Consider the following 22531-nt stretch of genomic DNA (forward strand, 5'->3'; position numbering starts at 1 on the left):
TTTAGAAAAAGGGAGTGCAGCCATGGGCCAAAGCTTTGGAAATTTAAAAAGACATGAAGAGGAAAACAAACATGTAAAACAATCCTTTTCCAACCCCCACCCTAACTTCCCATAATAAGCAGGCACCTACTATTTTTCTGTACTCTACAAAGTAATCTTGGCAAAATAATGACCTTAGGTCAAAAGAAGGTAGAATATTTAACATATTAAGATTTAAAAGACCCTACTTTGCTCTTTTAAAAACTCACCTAAATTTCATCTCTTGACAAAATGAGAGGTCATCTCTCCTTGCCATCATTACCTCGACTAACTGACACAGTTTCGTTTTTATTTGAATTGCATGGACCATGTTCCCAAGCACACGAACATATCTATTTAGACATGGAAACATTTAAAAAATGTTATCAGACATAAACAAAAGAAATTTTCTAAATGCTTTAATCTCTAAGTAAAACTACTAAAAGTGACCATAAAAGCTACAAGATTTTTTTTCTATTCATAAGCAAATATACATAACTTCTGGTTACCTTATTGTCACACCCTAATTTGGGAGCAATAAAGAAAAGGATGGCAAATTACTTCACTAGTAACTCCTAATACCAATGTGTGTCTGCTATGGTTCAGTAGAATGCTTACCTGACCAAATTTAACATCATTGTTTCAATGCTAGCTTGCCCCAAGTGTTCAGAGCTGCCTTCAGTATGATTATCTAGTAAGTTCTTCATTATAGCTATGGTTTGCTCTACAAATTGAGTATTGGTGTCAGTCAATAAAACCTATACAAAGAACAAAATATATCGGGAATCAATGCACAGGAGACAGATCACAGTGAGATGAAGGTGCCTGATCTAAATCCCATACATATGCAGAAATGCACCCACAGACCAGTATCCAAACAAGCACACAGATACCTGCAGACATATCCATTCCCAAGATATTCATAACCCCAGGCACACCCTCACACTAGAGTTCCTAAAAAGCAAACTGATCCCACATTAGCTAATTAGTTCTTTTATACATTTTTGCCTATTTCTTTTAAAACTTGCCAGTGAATGTTCATGCCAGTATCTCACTAAATAACCTAAACAAAAAGACTTCCTTATTTTAAACAAGTCACTCTATTCATAGGGAAAGGTAAAAAATTAAGCAGAGCACACTTTACCTGTCCTTGTGAGTCAAAGAATTTGCTGATGGTATTCTTCAATTTGTTAAATAGCATTGGATAAAGAGCAGGACTCAATTCTAGACCCACCAGATCCTTCACATTGGTCCGTATCTGAAGTCCCACTTTCTCATGGTTACACACCATTAAGGACAACAGCCGATCCATAAATTTGCTGACAGGTGTATCTGCATTTCCTTCTGAGGACATCACTGAAATCATGGAGCCCTTGCGCTCGCTGACTGGGCCCATGGGTGGGCTATAGGTTGCCAGGCCAGAATTGCTTCTCTGCTGCAGGCACACTCCCCCAAGGGCACAGAGAAAGCCAGTCATGTTGATCCATTCCTGTAGGGAGTCGTTGTCAGACAGATCTATGGATCCTCCTCCACTCACATGAGACATTCGCCTCTTAACAATGGTCTTGTGAAGGCTTTCAGCAGCCTAAATACAAAAATTTTATGGGAGATGTAAATTCTTCCTATATTGATTGACAGACTTGACAAATTACTTTTTATTCAACAATTCTTCCATGACAAGAGAGCATTTTTTACATTTAAAAAATTCCAGTTTTCACTCTGCCATTTCTAGTCACATTAAGGTGTCTTTCTTCTTGAGGGAGGATGAGTCTTACAAAATTCAGGGTAGCAATAAACAAAGATACAGTATCAGATACAGAAGGTGGATGATGGACTACAGCTCAGAAAGGAACATACAAAATATTTGCTTATCTCAATTCCTGGATATATAAGCAATGTCTATGCTGCTTCAAAAATTATAATAAGCATTCGGAGATTTTTAACCAGGTGGTGTGTGCACTTATTAACTCAGTGAGTGACTGCCCAAGTTCCAGTGCTCTGTAGCCAGCTTTAAAACATTGTACTACAATTAACATAGATTCCACATGGCAAGATAAGAGTAATCAAGCAGAACCACTGAATAAGAGAGAGAGAGTAATGAAGAACATGCAGGAAGACAAAAATCAACAGGGAAAAAAATCACACTCTAACCTGACTGAGGAGATAGCTTCAGAGTTCTGATCCTTTTAATTTATGGAGTACAGATAAGAAGAAAAAACTTACCATGTGTGGCAAAATTTTTTCAAATCAATTTCCTTTATACACTGTTACAAGTATAATACTCATCCTACTACAGTGAATATATTAACCCAAGAAAGCAACATATTAGAGGCATTCTGTGATATGAATGATGTAGAAGCACCATTACACTGCTTTCTTATGTCCGTTTTGTTTTGTGAGGAAAATGGCCTTTCTCTTGTGAAGAGTTGCTTTAAATATAGAACGGAAACTCTGCCATTTCTTATAGCACATGCTTTTAATATAATTGTATCTATTATTAGAATATAGCTATATATCCCTACTTTTGTGCAGCACATTATCCCTTTTAGGACCTGTATGATCAGGTATTTCAGCAGGCTCTCTGATCAGGAGTTAAGGCAGAGTATGATGTGCAACATGACTGACAATGTGAAACAGTGGAAGAACCATTGGATGCAACACTTTGCTTTGATAAAGAAAGCCTGGATCTTGCAGTTAAGTACTTTGACTACAAAGTTGGCTGGACTAAGTCAGATAAAGAATCAGCTTCACACTTTCAATGATGTGTGAAGTAATGAATCATTGGCATTGGACACAGAAACATCCACTACAAAAGAATTGACAGATTAGCTTAACAATGAGGTAGAGTACATATGTGGACCAAATTTACACACTAAGATTATGAAAAAGTGCCAAGTGATTCTGCATTTTTTGGCAGTGAAAGGGAACTGAGTCCTCGGCATACTGACTGTCGGCATGTGGGCTGCAGCACAGTTGAAACACTGCATTTGGTATATGCATGACTTATTTCCTTCACTCATCAAGAATCTGAATCCAGTACCATTTAGAGATTTACTTAATCCTGTCTTAGCTCTTGCACCAAGTGTTCAAACTGAACAGACACTGTACTTGGCATTGATATTAATTCAGGTAATATGAAATATGCACTAATAGTGAAGGCTCAGCTATCTAGAGGTCTTTTGTATCTTTATTAAATGCTAATCTTTCCACTGGAAACAAGAAAAAGGAATTAGAGCTCAGAAAAGCAGCTCCATCACCGAGGTTACCTGTAGCCAGTCCTCAAAGCAGTGATATTTTAGTGAAACCCATCAAAGTGGAGGCAGTGGCATTGAAATGAATGAGCAATGTACTAATAGAACCAAACATGTACAACAATACCTCACAAGTAAGGGGGCAGGGGAAGGGGGCGGGAAGAGATAAACCAAAGAACTTAGATACTTAGATGCATATATGCATAACCAATGCACACAGACAACAGTGTGGTGAAGGCAGGGTGGGGAAAGGAAGGTGTCAATGGGGGGAAAAAGGAGGGACATCTGTAATATTTTCAACAATAAAGATAAATTAAAATAATAATTATTATTATTATTACAACAATAAAAAAAAAGCAAGTTTCAGACACAGGGATCCATGCAGGGAAGTTCTGAAGAAACTGACAACAGTGTGAAGATGGAAACTGGTCCTGGTTGTAGTAGGGGACAGAGTGACGGATCTAGCAGTGAGTTGAATTCTAACCATGCAAGCCACATCAGGGAGCCCTGGCAGTGAAGTACAGTCAGAAGACATTGCAGATATTGAAACCCTTAAAGAAGAAATTGAAGATGATGATCATGGTCATAATCCTCCAAAAAGCAGTTGTAATACAGATATTCATAACAGAAAGTTAGAAAGTTAAGCAAACATTTGCTCAGCAGATTCTCAGAACCAATCAGAAAGAAGTGGGACAAGCAATGGAACAGGAAAGAACCTGGTTTTTATCACTGAGTCAGTGCCATCAGTAGATAATCGAATACAAATGCTAAATGCCTGTTCACACTCGAAGACCCAGAATATGATATTTCAGGGGAAATGATTGCTGTTCATATAGCACAAGTAACTCAGGAATCTTGTATTACATGCACTAAGGATTTTCTGGGAAGATTACTGGGAATAGATTTAATTGCCAGCAGTTTATTGGTCCACAGCACCACCACTTCCACCGTCACAATGAGCAAATATGATGTCATATGCTAAGTGCAAATGATGTCAGTTGCAGTAGTTCCCAGGTCAGTGCAAAATTAGGGGGAAAATATGACTGATTTTTATGGTGAAGAATCTGGGTGAGAAGAGGAAGTAGTTCGGATTAATTCACATGCTGAACTAACACCTCATTTCCAAACACGTTTTCCCAATTTAGTATCTATTTACCATGAACATCTTAGTCAAGGACCTGCAGTTCATAAACATCAATTAAACAGTAATGTTATGACAGACATCAATTTGGATAATGTCTGCAAGAAAGAAAACACTCTGTTGTGGGATACAGTCCAAGATGATGATGCAATAAATCTTTCTGAAGGCTTAATAAATGGAGCAGAGAAAGTTCTCCATTTCTAGTATGTTGGTTTATGGATAGACAGATTCAAATGAGATTCACTAAAGGTTCCCTTAAAAATTTAGGAAACAATAGGTAAATAGGAATTTTAAAAAACTTTTATGCATTAACCAAAATTCATTTTGTGTACTCTTATTAACTAGGTGTGGTAGACTCATAGCATTTACTATATTATTACCAACCTTTATTTTTAGTAATTGTGGTTTTCATATTAGTTTTAAAGACTTTTCCCTCATAGGGTTCATATTTTATCACTCAGTTTTGCTTTTTTCAGGACTTTTTGGCACTACTGATTAGATCTCCTCCATCAGGAACAAAGGAATAATAATTCTTATTCTTTTTGTTTGTTTTTTCTGTCTTATTGAATTTATTGGGGTGACACTAGTTAACAAAATTATACAGGTTTCAGGTGCACAATTCCACATCATCTGTACACTGTACTGTATTGTGTTAACCACCCTAAGTCAGACCTCTGTCCAACACCATTTATCCACCTTTCACCCACCTCCACCTCCCCTCACCCACCTTCCCTCCAGACAATCACCATACTTATGTCTGTGTCCATGAATATTTTTCTTTTTTTTTTCTTTTCTCCTCAATCCCGCCACTCCTTCCATTGGGACCAACCCCCTCCAAAATATGTCAGCCTTTTCTCTATCTATGAGTCTGTATCTATTTTGCTTGTTAGTTCATTTTGTTCATTAGATTTCACATATGAGTAAAATCATACGGTACTTGTCTTTCTCTGATTGGCTTATTTCACTTATCATGATGCTCTCCAGATCCATCACGTTGTCACAAAGGATAAGATTTCCTTCTTTTGCCCTGGCTGGTTTGGTTCAGCGGTTAGAGCGTCGGCCTGCGGTCCTGAGAGACCCGGGTTCGGTTCCCGCTAAGGGCACGTACCTCGGTTGCAGTTTGTCCCCGGCCCTGGTTGGTCGTGCGGGTGGCAGCCACTCGATGTGTCCCTTTCACATCGATGTTTCTCTCTCTCTCTCTGTTCCTCTCTCTCCCTCCCACTCTACCTGAACAAAAAATGGAAAAATGTCCTCGGGTGAGGATTAAAAAAAAAAAAAAAGATTTCCTTCTTTTTTACAGCTACGTAGTATACCACTGTGTAAACATACTTTTTTTAATTCACTCATTTACAGATGGACACTTGTGCTGCTTCCAAATATTGGCTATTGTAAATAACATTGCAATGTAGAGGTGAATATATTCTTTCAAATTAGTGTTTCGGGTTTCGTCGAATAGATTCCCAGAAGTGGGAACGCTGGGTCATAAAGCAGTTCCAATTTTATTTCTTTATTTATTTTTTATCCTCACCCAAGGACATTTTTGCATTTATCTTCAGATAGAGCGAGAGAGGTAGAGAGAAAAACATCGATGTGAGAGAGACACATCGAGTGGTTGCCATCCACACAACCCCAACTGGGGTCGGGGACAAACTGCAACCGAGGTACGTGCCCTTAGCAGGAACCGAACCTGGGCCTCTCTGGTCCACAGGCCGACGCTCTAACTGCTGAGCCAAACCGGCCAGGGCTCCATTTTTAATTTTTTGAGAAAACTCCATACTGCTTTCCACAGTGGCTGCACCAGGCTGCATTTCCACCAACAGTGCATGAGGGGAACATAGTGGTAATTACTCTGTTTTCACAGTACAGTTAAATGTTCTTGAACTGTCATGATATATAAAGGAAGCTAAATAAGTTAAATGAAGTTAAACTTAAGCTAAAATATAAAAATTTTGATAATGTCATTATTCTTCCATCTAGGCGGATCTTTTGTGTCTAAGACTTCTGTAGTGCAAAAAGATTTAGGTTTGTGTTTTTTCTTTAGTGTGAATTATGCTGTATATTTATATACTTCCTATTGGGGCTCAAATGATTACCACAAGTTTCTTGATTTTCAGTTTTGTTCCACTGGTACAATTTCAGGTTTCCCTTGTTTTATACTGTTCTAATAATGTTGTTCCAGTCTCTGATGTAGTGAATTGTTATTAATTGAATATATTATATATTATGTATTATATATAATATGATATTAATGTTTTCAGCTTACCTCTACCCAGACCTGATATGTCTAATTTGATTGAATATTTAAGTGCTTGGAATTTTTTTTAACTAATTCAATTAGAGAAAGTATGTGTAATATTTTACTTTCTACTTCGGGTCTTTAAAGGGCTATAATTTGAACAATTGCAAAAGAAAAATTGCTGGTGGAAGAAACCACTAACAGATCTCTGTTAATGGATCTATTGCCTCACCTGGCACATATTTTTTAAAAAGAAAGCTTTTAATGGCTGGATATTTCATTATTTACATAGGTATTATAACAATTCATTTTAAAATGTTAATTGTCTTTTAAAAGTATTTGTGAAATCAATGAACAGTTCTAAGTGGCTTTAGTAATTTATATTCCTTGTATGTGCACCTGCCTACCCTATTACCCAACAATTCCACTGCTAAGTATGTATCTTGAAAAAATACATCCAGATGGTCACCTCAAGACACATTTACGAATGTTCATAACAGCACTGTTCAAAATAACTAAATCCTTTTTGTATAGCTAGCCAATGCCAAAAAAAAGAGTCAAATAAAAAATTAAAGTGTAGACTGTCTGCTGAATAAAATAATATACAGCCATAACGATACATGAACTACAACTGCACGGAATAGTGTGGGTGACTCTCACAAACATAATGTTGAGGGAAAGAAGCCAGATATAAATGAGTATATCGCTAATACTCCATTTATATAGAGTTTAAAACCAGTCAAACTATTGTATTTAATAGTCAGGACTATGGTTACTTTTGGTTGTTAATGACTGGAAAGAGGCACAAAGAAGGTTTCTGGTATGCTGGTAATGATTTACTTCTTGATGTGGGTGCTGGTTGCACAGGTATGCTCACTGCCTAATATTCTGAATTGTCACTTAGATCTATAGATGATTTTGTTATGCTTAAATAAAAAGAGAAAACTATATGAAAGATGAAAAAAAGTAAAGAAAAAATCCAAACTTAAGATTACCATATACATTTTTATTTTTATTATTTTTTATTTTTTTATTTTTTAATCCTCACCTGAGGATATTTTTCCATTTTTTGTACAGATAGAGTGGGAGGGAGAGAGAGGAAGAGAGAGAGAGTGGAAGAAACATCGATGTGAAGGGACACATCGAGTGGCTGCCACCCGCACGACCAACCAGGGCCGGGGACAAACTGCAACCGAAGCACGTGCCCTTAGCGGGAATCGAACCCGGGTCTCTCCCGACCGCAGGTCGACGCTCTAACCGCTGAGCCAAACCGGCCAGGGCTACCATATACATTTTTAAAGAGCCAGTGATATATTTTTATCATAGACTAATATTACCAAACCAGAATATCAAATTTCTTTTTAAAAGCTTTGATCCACCCTGGCCAGTTTGGCTCAGCGGTTAGAGCGTCATCCCACAGACCAGAGAGTCCTGAGTTCAGTTTCCACTAAGGGCACGTACCTCAGTTGCAGTTTGTCCCTGGCCCCGGTTGGAGTCGTGTGGGTGGCAACCAGTCGATGTGTTTCTCTCACATCAATGTTTCTCTCTCTCTCTCTTCCCCCAACTCTCCCTCCTGCTCTATCTGAAGATAAATACAAAAAGGTCCTCCCTCGGGTGAGGATTAAAAATAAAAGCTTTGATCCACATGAATGAACCCTGCAAACACTATACCAAGTGAAAGAAACCAGTCATAAAAGACCACATACTGCATAATTCTACTTATGTGAAATGTCCACAATAGGCAAATCTACAGACACAGAGAGTAGAAGTTGCCTGGTTGGGGGGTGGGAGTGTATGAGGAGGTATGGGGGAAAGGGGAAAAGAGGGAAATTAGGAAATAATAGCTAAAGGTTTTGAGGTTTTTAAAAATTATGGTGATGGTTGCACAACTCTGTGACTATACTAAAAACTGCTGAATTGTATATTTTAAATGGGTGAATTGTATGGTCTATGACTTATATCTCAATAAAAGTTACCAAAAAAAAAAAAAAGCTTTCATTATAAAGCCACCTGTTATCTCCAAATAATGATATTAGGTAGACATTTTGCTAAACAAAAACATAACTTTTTTTCCTTGTTCTAATTAAGTATGACAAGAAAAAAGGAATAGGACGCTAACCAGGTTTTCTAAAACACCTAATAATGAGAGCAAAACAGTCATTACAAATCAAATATGCACAAATACCAATCAACTGCTAATTTCCAGGGTGACATACGATAATAGTTGATTAATTAAATGTCCATGTTTTAAAAATTCATTTAACCTATGGATTCAAGTCATATGCCCACCATATCTCTTAATTAGAATACTTAATAAATAAAATAGTAAAATGTATAACTTTAATTTTAATTTATTTTTCTCTACCTTTGTTGCCCCTTTCCTGAAAATTCTGTGAAATACTTTGATGGAGAAAGAGAAAGAAAGAGGGTAAATGAATGGTCCCTACCACAAATCATCTCTAGCTCAGTGCTATCCAGTACTTCTACAATGATAGAAACATTTTATATCTGTGCTGTCCAGTATGGTAGCCAATTGCCACATGTGGCTATTGAGCCCTTGAAATGTGGTTGCTATGTGACTGAGAACTGAATTTTAATTGTATTTAATTTTAATTGAGTTAAATTTAAATTTATGCAGCCACATGTAGCTAGTGGCTACCATACTAGACAGTGCAGACTGAGGTGAACCACAACTAAGTAGCAGTCCTAAGACAATGATATGCTTATTATACTAAGAGTAACCCATAAAAGATTACTGAAGGAAAGTTAATGTTTAACAGATTGATTAATAGACAAGAATCAGCTTTACAAACTCACCTGGCCATCTTCCATTTTGGCTTTTGGATAGTTGAGGATTAGTTTTGTAGCTTGTTCCCATTTTGCATGCGTATCTTCCCAAGCCTAAAAGGAAGGTAATTACTACTTGAAAGCAACTTTAAACCAAGAGCTAAAAATAGTCAGTAATAGACAGGTCTCAAATTTGGTGCATATCATAAATATAAGATCCTACTAGTAATATGCACATATGTTAGATTTGCTTCAGAAGCTATTCCTGGTCGCATACACATAACATAAGGCTTCTAAAGCTGAGAGTGAGGGCCTGGGAGGGATGCTTCTGTTGCTAAGGGCATACCTCAGTGTTTCCTGCGGTGGGATGCTCGATGCGCCTTAGTAGTGCCATCACTCTTTTCTGAAGTGCTGCTCTTCCTAAACAAAGACAACAGGAAATCAACTTATTGCACTCAGAGCCCTGCCTGCCAGTGGAGAACCTGGCAAGTCCAACCCAAAAGGCAGAGTGGGAGGAGTGGAAAGCATGCTTCAAATGATAAAGCCGAACACTTACTTCCCTTTACCTCCCTCACAGGAAAGTCATTTCACTTGGACTCCACAAATGTCCCCAGCATAAAATAGGTATTCCCGCCTATATTCACTCAAAACATGTGCCAATGTGTGTAAAACTTCATTATACAGGGTGGAGCAAAAGTAGATTTACAGTTGTTCATATGGAAAATAATACAATAAATAATAATACTTTCACATACTCACAATTGTAAACCTACTTTTGCCCCACCACCTATACAATCCAGGCCAAGTACATTATATAATCTATTAACTGTCAGCAATTTATACTGCCAGTTTTTAAACAAATGTAGAACATATTAAAAATTCAGTGAGCCCTGGCCAGCGTGGATTAGTCGTTGAAGCGTTGGCCCGCACACCAAAGGATTGAAGGTTTGATTCCTGGTCAAGGGCACCTGCTGGATTGCAGGTTTGCTCCCCAGCCCCAGTCAAGGCGTGGGTTAGAGGCAACCCACATTGATGTGTCTCTCTCACATCGATGTTTCTCTCTCTCCTCTCTCCCCCACCCCTTCCACTCTCTCTAAAAGTCAATGGAAAAAATATCCACGGGTGAGGATTAACAACAAAAACATTCAGTGAGACGTTAATAACTTACTTCAAATGCTATTTATTTTCACCTTACATGTGCAGAACAGAATTTCAGGTAAGCTTTTGAATTAGCCCTGTAAACTTTCATGAAATTCCTAGCACAATCAGATATCATGTGATTTAAGACAGACTGAGTGAAAAAAACATCATCCACATTTACCTGTTGACATCATATTGCTGACAGAGGCAAATTCCATGAATGTGTTATAGTTGGGCAAGAAGTTGTGCACTGATACTTCATCCACCCCACACCGGATATCCGCTTCTTCACAGAGGTGGCGGAAACAGGACATGGCAACCAGAACAGCTTCAGTGTCAGGGCTCCACAGAAACATGTACAGGGCCACTTCCAGTTTGGTCTGGGCTTGTCGGCATATTGGTGGGGTTCCACTGCACCCTGCTGCACTATCCTGGGAGTCAGGGGTAGGAATATGTTTTCAATGTGGGTAATTTTATTTATAAAACTCAACTTTGCAACAAACTGTGTACTATACACACACACACACACACACACACACACACACACACCTACACACAACCCACAAGAGCTTTCTACTTCAATCATGATAGAAATTGTCAAACCCTAAGTATCTTGTTTGAATGAGAAATGAGATTATTTGGACCAACATAATGCTATTACCTGTCCAATTTCAAATTGAATAAGTATTATCCTATTTTAGATTCCAGAAATGTATATTAAGTCTAACATGGACACAAATAAAACACCCACAACATAAACCTACATAAAAATGTAAGCCACTTCCCAGTCAACTATAAATGACAAAGGAAGAGGAAGTCAAAGAAAATTTTATCTACCTACTGGAGGGAAGAAATAAAATTAGCACATTCAGTACTGGCTGCAACTAGGGCACAAACAAGAACTAAATATCAGTGTTGAAAATACACTTGATTCTGGATTACATATTCCCAAAGCATGAAATAGAGAAATCCTCTTTTAGAAAACAAAAGCCAATTCTGCAGATAAAGTAGACAGCTATAAACACCACACCATTTAGTTGTTATATTGAAAATTATAAATTAAAAAAGTTTTAGTCTGAAAAAGAAACTCTTCTGTAATGATTTTATTTTTTTTGCTTCTACTAGGATTTTTAAAAAAGAATCACACACACAAACAAAAATCACAGAAACATTTATCTATAATGAAGCAAAATGCTTTTTCTCCCAGTAAATTTGTACTTTTAAAAGTAGGTACAACTTTTAAACTTCTGGGGTCTAAATGGTCTTACTTATGGAGTGGTTTATAATAAGTACAGCTGTCAGTTATAGCTTGTAAGTGTCAAATACTCAATCATGCACTGTTTTGCACATGATTCCATTTAATCCTTATAACAATTTTGGGGCAGGGATTATCATCATCCCTATTTTAAAATGGAGGAATTGAGTCACAGAGGTTAGGAACTCTTCTCCACAAACAGCTGTGACAGAACTAGAATCTAAGCAGTTCTCTACCCTGCTGTATTACCTAGGTGAAATTTATCAAAGTTCATTCAGAAAAAAATACAGAGCACAGATGATGGTATGAAAACTACAAGAGACGCCACTTACCATGGATGAGTTTCCTTTTCCCTTCCGGAGAGAGGCTCCAGGAGTACAAGTACGGAGTAACTCGTCATGATCCAGGGGCATTTGACTGGTATTTCCACTTGAAGGAATGTCACATCCTAGCCCATAAAGGAACAGAAAGTGACAGGAGCTTCTATCTGCCTGCTAGAGAGAAGAAATAAGTAAGCCTTTCTGAAGCACCAAAAGAAAAAAAATACGTAATATGAGCTGTCTTCCTATTTGAGACTACCCTGGAAAACTCTCCTCACAACTCCTCTTTCTCACTTTGAGAAACATTCACTAGAAACCCAGTAGCACAAATAATGTTCGCCGAGTGTCTTTGAAACGCCTTTCAGTTTTCCACCCTTCAATTATTAGAAGTAACAGATTCTAGAAATGTAAATTAGCATTTCTTGATCTAATGGGGACACAGGTAAAATATCAACAACATGTACTTCTCAGTCAATTAAAAACAACTTATAAAGATTTTCTCCCACAACATTTTATCCTCTGCTATGTCATGATAATTTGAAGTTGACTCTATTGAGATTAAGTTCCTCTGGACCAGTAATTAACACTGGTATATATGCCAAGCATGTCACAACAGTGACTCTACTGACCACAGTAGTACGGATGTATTACTGGATTACTAATGCTGGTATTCTGGAGAATTATACCACAGGCAAGGGCATGAAACTTTGAAGTCTAATGTTCTTCCTTATCTTAGGAATAATGCCAAATTCCACTATATTAACACATTAAGATAAGCCAGATGTGAATAAACCCAATTCATCATTAGCCCATTTGTAAACTAAAAAAATTTAATAAGCTGCATGGTAAATTGAAAAGCATGTAAGCTTGATACATTTAAGATTTCTTATAGCTATGATTCTAGAAATGGATAAAAATTCACTGAATGAAGTACTCCTAAAACTATGCAATAGAATTTTTAATAGACTAATTAAAAAACTTTGTATTAAAAGAAATTTAAGGCTCTTCTTTCTCAAAACCTTGTTGCCATGCTTCAAAAGTTCTGAATCAAACTTTTCACTCAACCGTAAGGAAGAAGCCTGCTGATATTTTCAAGAGGTGAAACCTTGATGGCAGGAATATAAATAAACCGAGACTGAAGACCCTCAACCTGTTCCCTTCAGTCTCTTGATAGATAACATTCTCTGATCTAGTCCAGCCATAAGATACAAATCTTTAGCATGTACTTGACAGCAGAGATAGAATATGTTCTTCAATCTACTTTGGTTCTAGCAGCTCCCAATGCCCTTAAGCCTGCCCCACAGAGACCTGCTTAACTCAATTAGAATTAATCAGGACTGCAACTCTAAGACCAAAGCCTTAGAATAATTTTTTAAATTTTTCCTACTTCCTTTTAAAAAAAAAAAAAAAGATTTGAGAAAGGGGTGGGGGGAAAGAGAGAGAGAAGAGAGAGACACACATCAATGTGAGAGAGAAACTTCAATCGGTTGCCTGTCATATGTACCCCCAACTGGGGATCAAACATACAACTCCAGCACGTGCCTAGACCAGAAATCAAACCCTTGACCCCTTGGTGCATGGGACGACGCTCCAACCAACTGAGCCACACCAGCCAGGGCCTCAGAATAATTTTTTAGATGTTGATTTGTAAGCCATTAGTTCCCTTGAAGATTTTATAAAGGAGGGAGGAGCTGAAGTAGAACTAATTTGGCTAATAAACACTTCCTTAATTTTTTCTCATTACAATTCCAAATATTCTTTTCTTTTGAAAGATGTCATTTTGCTTACCTTATTTTTAAGAAGAAATGTATTCCTGCAGATCAGAATTTCCCGCAACCACTTGAGAATTTCTGTGCTACTAAGCATTTGATGGCTAGTTAATTTCTTGCAGATATAAAAAAGCATTTGTGAGCTGCAATACATAAAGTTCATTGGTACCAGTTTTATCAATAAGTAACTGAGTACATATATAATCAGTACATAAGAATGACATTTTCTCATAATGAACACAAGTTTAGAGAAACTTAGTTTCCCTTCTAATATTTGATTTAGAGACATGGTTATCAAAATGTTAATAGTGTGATAATCAAAGGGAAGTAGTTTACAGATTATGTAAAAAATAATAATAATTTAAAAATCAAGTACTTCTAAACCTCTTACTCCCCAAACTCCCAATTATTTCATCCATACATCTAATCCATGTGGAAGACTCAAGAAGAAATGACAATATCCGCAGTACAGACTGTAGTAAACCCAGTGCTCCAGAGTTGGGGGTCTTTAAACAACTGCCTAATGGTCAAATCTAGCCCATCATTTGCTTTTGCAAATAAAGTTTTAGGAGAACACAGCCAGACCCACTCATTTACATGTAGTCTGTGGCTGCTCTCATGCTCCAAAAGCAGAAATGAATAGTTATGACAGAGACTATCTGGTGGACAAAACCTAAAATACTTACTACTTGGCCCTTTAGAGAAAAAGTTTGCTGATCCCTGGTCTGAAGCTGTACTGTCCAGCACAGTAGCCACTAGCCAGCCACCACATGTGGCTAGTGAGCACGTGAAGTGTGGTTTGTCCACACTGAGATGTGCTGTAAGTGTGAAACACACCAAGTTTTGAAGACTTTATGAAAAAAAGAATGTAAAACATCTCATTAATAACCTTGATATTAATTACATGTTGAAATAACATTCTAGAGCTATGTACTGGGTTAAAAACATATTAAAGTTAATTATGACTGCTCGTCACTTGTTAGTGTGGCAATGTGAAAAGGCTCCAGCACACATGTGGCTCACGATGCACTGGTACTGAAGAGCACCGCTCTCGGTAAAGGATTTGACTCAGCTGCCAGCTGGCCTAGCGCACCCACTTCTACAATAAGATAAGGACACACCTGAGGCTCAAAGTCCCTCAATGTATTGCCTTCATGCTTATTAAAAGGTAATAATTTATATAACCTAGGAAATAAGTTATAAAATTCTGTATGATTTTGCCTTCTAAGCGGATGTTCATTATTAATTCATTCATCAAAAACATGCGTATCACTTTATTTTTTGTTGTTTTGTTTTGTTTTGTTTGTAGTATGTGCCCCTAGCAGGAACCGAACCCGGGACTCTCTGGTCCGCAGGCCAACTGTCAACCGCTGAGCCAAACCGGCCAGGGCAAAACATGCGTATTATTAAAAACTTATGAAAGATCACAATTTATAAAAACAAACTATTAACTTTACAAAATTTTAAAACTCTAAGCTTATGACTGCACAAAGTCAACTTAAAACACAGTTGTAACTACACAGAACTCTGAAATAAAAGAAAATACACCAAATAACAGTACTTATGGTTGGGTAATAAAATTAGGCACAATTTTTAAAAATGTATTTCCTACATTGCTGTGACATTGTTCCCAGAGTTAAAACAAAAAGTAATCTAATTAATAATTTCAAGTCAAATAAAAACAAAATCATAATACCTCTGGAGGTATAACTGAATAAAGTTTTTCAATACACACGTATTATAAAGTTAATAAAGACAAAAAATACAAAATAAAATTTTAAATTGAATTAAAAAATAAAAGTCCATATACCTAATTTCCCAAAATGTTTCTACAGGAGCATCAGGGTTCCACAAATCAATGCTTTCTAACTGATGAAGAACCAGTAGAGCCTGAATTTTCAAAAAGAGAGAAAAGACTTACTTAAAAAATTATTGGTAAACATAACATTGGACTATTTATTTTATAAATGCTAATAAATCAAACTATTTTTTAAAAATCTATCTTTATTATTGAAAGTATTACAGATGTCCCTCCTTTCCCTCCCATTGACACCCTCCTTGCAGCCTTAACATACAATGTAAGGCAAAAGAGAAAAACTTTGAGAACCCAGATCTCTAGGGAATAATACATATATGTAAAATACATAATGTTATTTGTATCATTTTTACTTAAAATGGCATACATGCATGAAGTTAAATGACTGATGAATTCAGAACACCAATATAAACATGTAAAAACTACTTTATGATACAAATAATTTAATAAGTATCAAAGAACTTCATGGAACATAAAATTAATCCCCAAGTAAGGAGAGCTTGCCAAAATTAATACACACAACAATATTTTACTTCTGGGCCAAAAGATAAAGGAAAAGTTATCTTGACATGAATTATTTTGGAACAGAGCAAAACAGACTTTGCATTTCACAGCGGATTATTCATCCTAAAATATTTCAGTTGACAGAACTGAAATTGGAATTTGTCTCAGAATATTAACAAGAATTAAATAATTAATTTAAAATATACAACTAACATACAAAAACACTATTATGACATAAAGCCATCAAAAAGGTATAAAGAGTAAAACCAGACTCTTCCTTCAGACCAGCCCTACCCTAACTCCAATTCAACAGCGCTTCCCCCAGAGGCACGCTACTGAGCTCTGCACATTCTTCTCAGTTCTTAGTCAGCATATTTGGCAATTCTTTACTCCGCTCTAAAGCCTTTTTTTAAAATTCCAATAAAACATTGTTTGGAACAAATAATGAGAATTGATTTCTTCCCTTAAAAGAAATTGCATGAGCTACAAATAGCTGAATGAATACTCTGCTTCAAATTAGGAAAAGATATCTATATGTCCAAGCTTGGACTACTTTATAACCCCCAAAATTATAAATTATTAAAGGTCACACCTCTATTACCTTATCTCAAACAACTTTACTGTAATTATTTTGAGATATTTACCAAAAACTGCTATTCATGATGAGACTCTTCAAAAATTATATAGTTTATAAGTCTCGTATCAAGGAAAAACAGCACAAATTAATATTCAATTTTGTCACTATTGTGCAAAACCTTAGTATAATTTACTGACACTTTAAGTGGCAAATTCTCTATAATATTGTTTGACAAAATATTTTTTATTTTGAAAGAGATTTTATCCTTTTCCCTGACTTAATATAATTGTTTTCCTTTTCATGTTCCCTTCCATTTTTTATTCCTACATATATATATTTTTTAATATGTTTTTATTGATTTTTAGAAAGAAAGGAAGTGAGAGGGAGGGAGAGACAGAAACCTCGATGAGAGAGAAACATTGATTGGCTGCCTCCTTCACACCCCACATGGGATTGAGCCCACAACCTGGGCATGTACCCTGACTGGGAATCAAACTGTTGACCTCTTGGTCCATGGGTTGATGCTCAACCAGTGAGCCACACTGGCTAGGCAGTTTCCTACACATATTTTAACGAAGCTATAAACATAGTATACTCATTTGACATTTTATAAGCACTTTTCCATATTGCTGGGTGATTGGCATATATTTAATTCATGTTTAAGAGTTCACCATGTTGAAATACCATTCTCTTGTCATTAAACAGTAAACCATTCTTTTATTAGTAAATATTTAAAATTCTTCTAATAGCCTCCTATTATAAATAAGAGCAGTAAGCATATGTGTGTAGCTTTTTCCTTTTGAATTGTATTCATAAGATTAAAACAATACAGGAATAGAATTATTTACACACACACACACACACACAAAAGGGTCTTTGTACAGCTCCTGCCAAATACTGTTAATAGCCTTCCGAAAAGAATACAAGGAATATATTAATTTATAGGACCAATAGCAATGTACACAAATATACAATGAGCGCTGAAACATTTTAGTAAAATGAAATGTACAGTATAAACAATAAAGTAGCAAATCTTAAGTATATAGAGCAATAAATTTTCACAAATGTATACTCATGTAACCATGATATTCACCCATGCTCTGCACTTAGCAGTAGCTCATTCTTTTTTGTTGCTGTAACAGATAGAATGAATATAACCAAAATTATTAATTTATTCTACTGTTGACATATTTAAGTTGTTTCCAATTTTTTTGGCTATTACAAATTATGCTATTAATATTTTTGTATGTGTCTTTTGGAAAACATATATACATTTCTGTTGGCTATGTACCTGCTGGGTGAAATTCTTAGGTCCTATGTTTAGCTTTTATAGATAATGCAAAGCAATTTTTAATGATGGTTGTACTAACTTGCAAAGCAATTAGTGCAGAGTATGAATGAAAACACAGTATAGTCATTTGATATTTCATAAAGCTTTTGGTTATTGATTTCTAGCTTAGTTTTACTATAGTCACAAAAATAATTCTGAATGATTTCAATCCTTTAGAATTTAAGACTTCATGTTCAGGATATACTGAATGTTCCTTGCATACTTTAAAAAAAAAGTGTATTTATTGAGTGTATTGATCTATATATGTCAAATAGGTCATATTTGATAGTTGTGCTGTTCAAATCTTCTATCCCTATTAATTTTTTTTGCCTATTTATTCTATCAGATGTTGAGAAAAGCATGCTCAAGTATCCCACTATAACCAGATTTATCTCTCTCTTTCCATTTACTTTGTATATTTTGAAACTTTGTTATTAGGTTCATATAGAGTTGTATTTCCAGATGGACTGGACCTCTCTGTAATAATGAGATGTCCCTCTTTATCTCCAGTAATGCTTCTTGCTTTAAACCCTGTATCTCCAGTTTTCTTGGGTTAGTATGTATGGTATATTTTTCTATCCTTGCACTGACTACCTTCCAGTGTCCTTATATTTAAGCTGTGTCTCTTAAAAGACCACATAGTAAGATTTTTGCACTCTTAGGTATTTAGCCAAGAGAAATAAAAGTACATGTCTACACATGGATTTGTACATACATGTTCAAAGAATCTTTACTTGTAATTTCCAAAAAGTAGAAACAGCACAAATGTCCATTAACATGGATAAACAAATTGTGGTACAGCCACACAATGGAACACTATACAGCAATTAAAAGGAATAAAATTTTTCAAACAGGAATGAACTAGTGATACATGCAACATAGATGAATGTCATGAAAATCATGCTGAGTTAAAGTATATACTTTATAATTCCATTATATAAAATGCAAACTAATCTACAGTAACAGAAAGCAGATCAATGGTTAAAGGGTAAGCAGGCAGGAGGCGCCGGAGTGAGGGAACACAAAGGAGCACAAGACAACTTTCAATAGTGATGGATACGTTCACCTAAGTAGCCATTAACAGGTCAGTAAACTGGTATCATCATCAATGAAATGCTTATCAATAATAAAAGAAAAGGAACTAAGACATAGAACAACATGAATAAATCTTAAAAACTTCTGAGTGAAAGAAGCCATGCAAAAAGGAATATATAGTCTAAGATTCCACTCACATGAACTTCTAGACTGGAAAAACTAATCTATAGTGATAGAAATCAGACCAGTGGTCTCTGGGACATGGAGCGGGGGTGGGGGTGGGGGGGCGCTGTCTGCAAAAGACAAGGGGAACTTTCTTGGGTGATGAGAACTATTCTAAATCTTATGATTTTATTACATGTAAAAATCATACCTCAATAAAATTGATTTACATTAAAACCACATTTATCAAGTAATTGATATAAAATAAAAATTTTTAAAAGTCTACTGTATTCACACCCACTAGGATGGCTATAATGAAAAAGACAAATAGTAACAAGTACTGGCAAGGAGATACTGGAACCCTCATACATGATGGTGGCAATATAAAAGGATGCAATTGCTTTGAAAAAGAGTTTGGCAGTTACTAAAAAAGTTAAACAGTTAACATACGACCCAGCAATTCCAATCTAGAGGTGATTCCACACAACTGCTTTTACACAAATTTTCCTAACAGCGTTATTCATAATAGCCAAAAAGTAGAAACAATCCCAAATGCCCATCAACTGGTGAACAGATGGGAAAAAAAAGTAATATATCCATACAATGAAATATCTATCATTCAAGAAGACCGAAGTAATGAGTGATGGTACAGTATGAATGAATCTTGAAAATATTATGCTAAATGAAAAAACCCAGACACAAAAGGCCACACGTATTGTATGATCGTACTTACATAAAATATCTAGAATGAGCAAATTTATAAAGACAGAAGACAGATTGGGGGTTGCCAATGGCTGGGGTGACAGGGGAATAGGGATTAGGTAGTGGTGATGGCTACACAACATTGTAAAAATACTAAAAACCACTGAATTGTACACTTTAAAATAGCAAAGTTAACGGTATGTGAATTGTATCTGGATTTAAAATTAAATATATATTTTAAAATTCATTATTATTTTATTTATTTATTTATTTATTTATCCTCACCCGAGGACATTTTTCCATTTTTTGTTCAGAAAGAGTGGGATGGTATATTTTAAAATTCAAAAAAATTAACTATAGTTAGAAAATTTTGAGTTTTTTATTAAGCATAAGAATGTGTACAATGTTTTGCTATGTGTTATATAAAGTAAGTAAACCCCTTCTTTCTCCATGGAGTTCATAAAACAGTGGACAGACAAAAACATACCATTTCCAGAAATGACATCTCTGACAGCTGTCCAGAAATTATATCTATCACTCACAGAAACCACACAGCAAAGAAGCATCCAGAATGTACACAGTTATAGGCTTTCCTTCAAAGGCCCAGAGGCCATTTCTCCCTTACCTCCATTGCTTCCTGAGCAATCTCTGGCATGTGTGACTGAGGGACCAGTTGGACAAGCCCTGTAATTAATTCTGCTGTACTGCCTTGGGTTTCAGGGCCCTGTTTTCTTGGATTCTGCAAGGAAAAAAGCAATTTTCAATTTTTAAAACTCATTTGACAGACACTAAAGGGAGGAGGGAATGTAGAGTGACTGTTAATAGGTACTAGGTTTCTTCTGGGGGGTGATGGAAAGGTTCTAGAATTAGACAGTGGTAATGGTTGCACAACCTTGTAATATACTAAAAACAAGTGAACTGTATAGTTTCAAATTATGAAGTTTATGGTACTGAATTATATCTTAATAAAAATAATAATTGTGGAATTTTTTACTAAATCAAAACTTTTGTTAAGAAACCTCTTAATCTACATTTATACTTGTTCATTAATGTAAATAATGTCCAGCAAAAAAAAAAAAAAAAAAAATCCTAATTAAAAGAAAACAAAAACTAGGTATTAGCTTTTCTTAAGAAATCATATCAATAATATAATTTTTATTTAGCAACACTACAATGACTAAATAATATACCTCTGGTTTGGAACTTACTGGTTTTGATCTTATAAATGATTGTGAGCAAAAGCAAAGAAGAGAGAGATTCCAAAATGGTGGCGGAGTGAATGGAAGCTACACAGACCATCCCCCAGGACCAAACTGGAATTACAAATAAACTAAAGACAAATCGTCAAGAAAAAGGAACAGAAAAGCTGCTTGCAAAAACCGTATAACCAGGGACACTGCATCGATCCTGGTAGGATTGCAGAGGCGCAAGAGGGGACCTGGGAGCCCGCGGACAGCAGCAGTCATAGCTGTGAGCAGTGCCCTCTGGGTTAAACTCCCAAGCCCACTCTGCAGCGCAGAGAGCCAGAACAGAGTGCTAAAATAGCCACAGCCACTCACCTTGGGCTCCCCCAGAGGAGGGTGGACTGGACTGGGACTGTGTGGGGACACTCAGGATTTGGAGGGCACTCAGAGCTTTAGCTGAGTTGCGGCCACACAGGACAGTGGCCATCTTACTCCTTCCCAGGGCTCTGGGGAGAGGCGGCAACCCCACCCTCAGAGATTCAACTCCACCCAGGTGGGCCATTGAAATGCAAATTGAGGCTCAATAACAATAGCATCTGCCCCAACCTCGGCAAATCCCCTTACCCTAAACACCTGAGGGAGTTTTTCATTCAACTGAGAACCCAAGGATCTTCAAGTAACCGCTACCGATAGCATCCAGGCAAAAAGCTAGAGGATAACTGAACCACTCCTGGGCTAGCAACTCTAACTAGGAAAGTAAGACTTGACAGTGGTGTTTAATATGGGTCCTTCCTAGCTCATCCAAACCCAGGAGAGGGAGCCACAAACAGCAGAACACCAACACCCACAGGGAAAATTTGGCAAGTTCCAAAGCCCACTGTGATAGCCAAAATGGTGAAACAAAAAAACAAATGCCAAATGAAAGAATAAGAGACCTCTACCAAAGATGAGATAAATGAAATGCAGTGGAGCAAGTTAACAGAGCTAGAATTCAGAGCCACGATCTTGAGGAAGCTCAATAGCATGAGTAAGGACACCAGCACGATGAGTAAAGATATAGAAACATTGAAAATCTACCAATTGGAAATGAAAAACCACCACAAAATGAAGAATGACATAGCAGAAATAAAGAATACATTGGAAGGTCTAAACAGCAGAGTAGAAAAATCTGAGGACCGGATCAGTGAATTAGAAGACAGGGTAGAAAAAAATCAATCAATTAGAAAAACAAAAGGAAAAAAAACAATTAAAAAACAAGAACACAGCTTAAGAGAACAGTGGGACAACTGGAAATGTAATAATAT

The 22531-nt window shown here is 36.3% G+C and overlaps 1 protein-coding gene across 5 annotated transcripts in view; it reads right to left on the reverse strand.

The window, feature by feature from the left end:
- The window catches only part of NF1 (neurofibromin 1), a 268601-nt gene that overhangs the window by 154683 nt on the left and 91387 nt on the right, over positions 1 to 22531 (reverse strand). For 4 of the 5 annotated variants that reach the window (XM_036268575.1, XM_036268573.1, XM_036268576.1 and 1 more), the window contains exons 14-23: positions 20669 to 20782; positions 15728 to 15807; positions 13937 to 14060; positions 12161 to 12322; positions 10755 to 11004; positions 9780 to 9853; positions 9464 to 9547; positions 1163 to 1603; positions 637 to 776; positions 249 to 371 (exon numbers count right to left, since the gene is read on the reverse strand). In XM_036268575.1, the coding sequence (XP_036124468.1) occupies positions 249 to 371; positions 637 to 776; positions 1163 to 1603; positions 9464 to 9547; positions 9780 to 9853; positions 10755 to 11004; positions 12161 to 12322; positions 13937 to 14060; positions 15728 to 15807; positions 20669 to 20782 (1592 nt within the window). The remainder of the gene's footprint in view (positions 1 to 248; positions 372 to 636; positions 777 to 1162; positions 1604 to 9463; positions 9548 to 9779; positions 9854 to 10754; positions 11005 to 12160; positions 12323 to 13936; positions 14061 to 15727; positions 15808 to 20668; positions 20783 to 22531) is intronic. The other variant, XM_036268574.1, reaches the window with a different exon arrangement.

Source organism: Molossus molossus, unplaced genomic scaffold (genome assembly GCF_014108415.1).
Source record: "Molossus molossus isolate mMolMol1 unplaced genomic scaffold, mMolMol1.p scaffold_m16_p_19, whole genome shotgun sequence".
Lineage (NCBI taxonomy): Eukaryota > Metazoa > Chordata > Mammalia > Chiroptera > Molossidae > Molossus > Molossus molossus.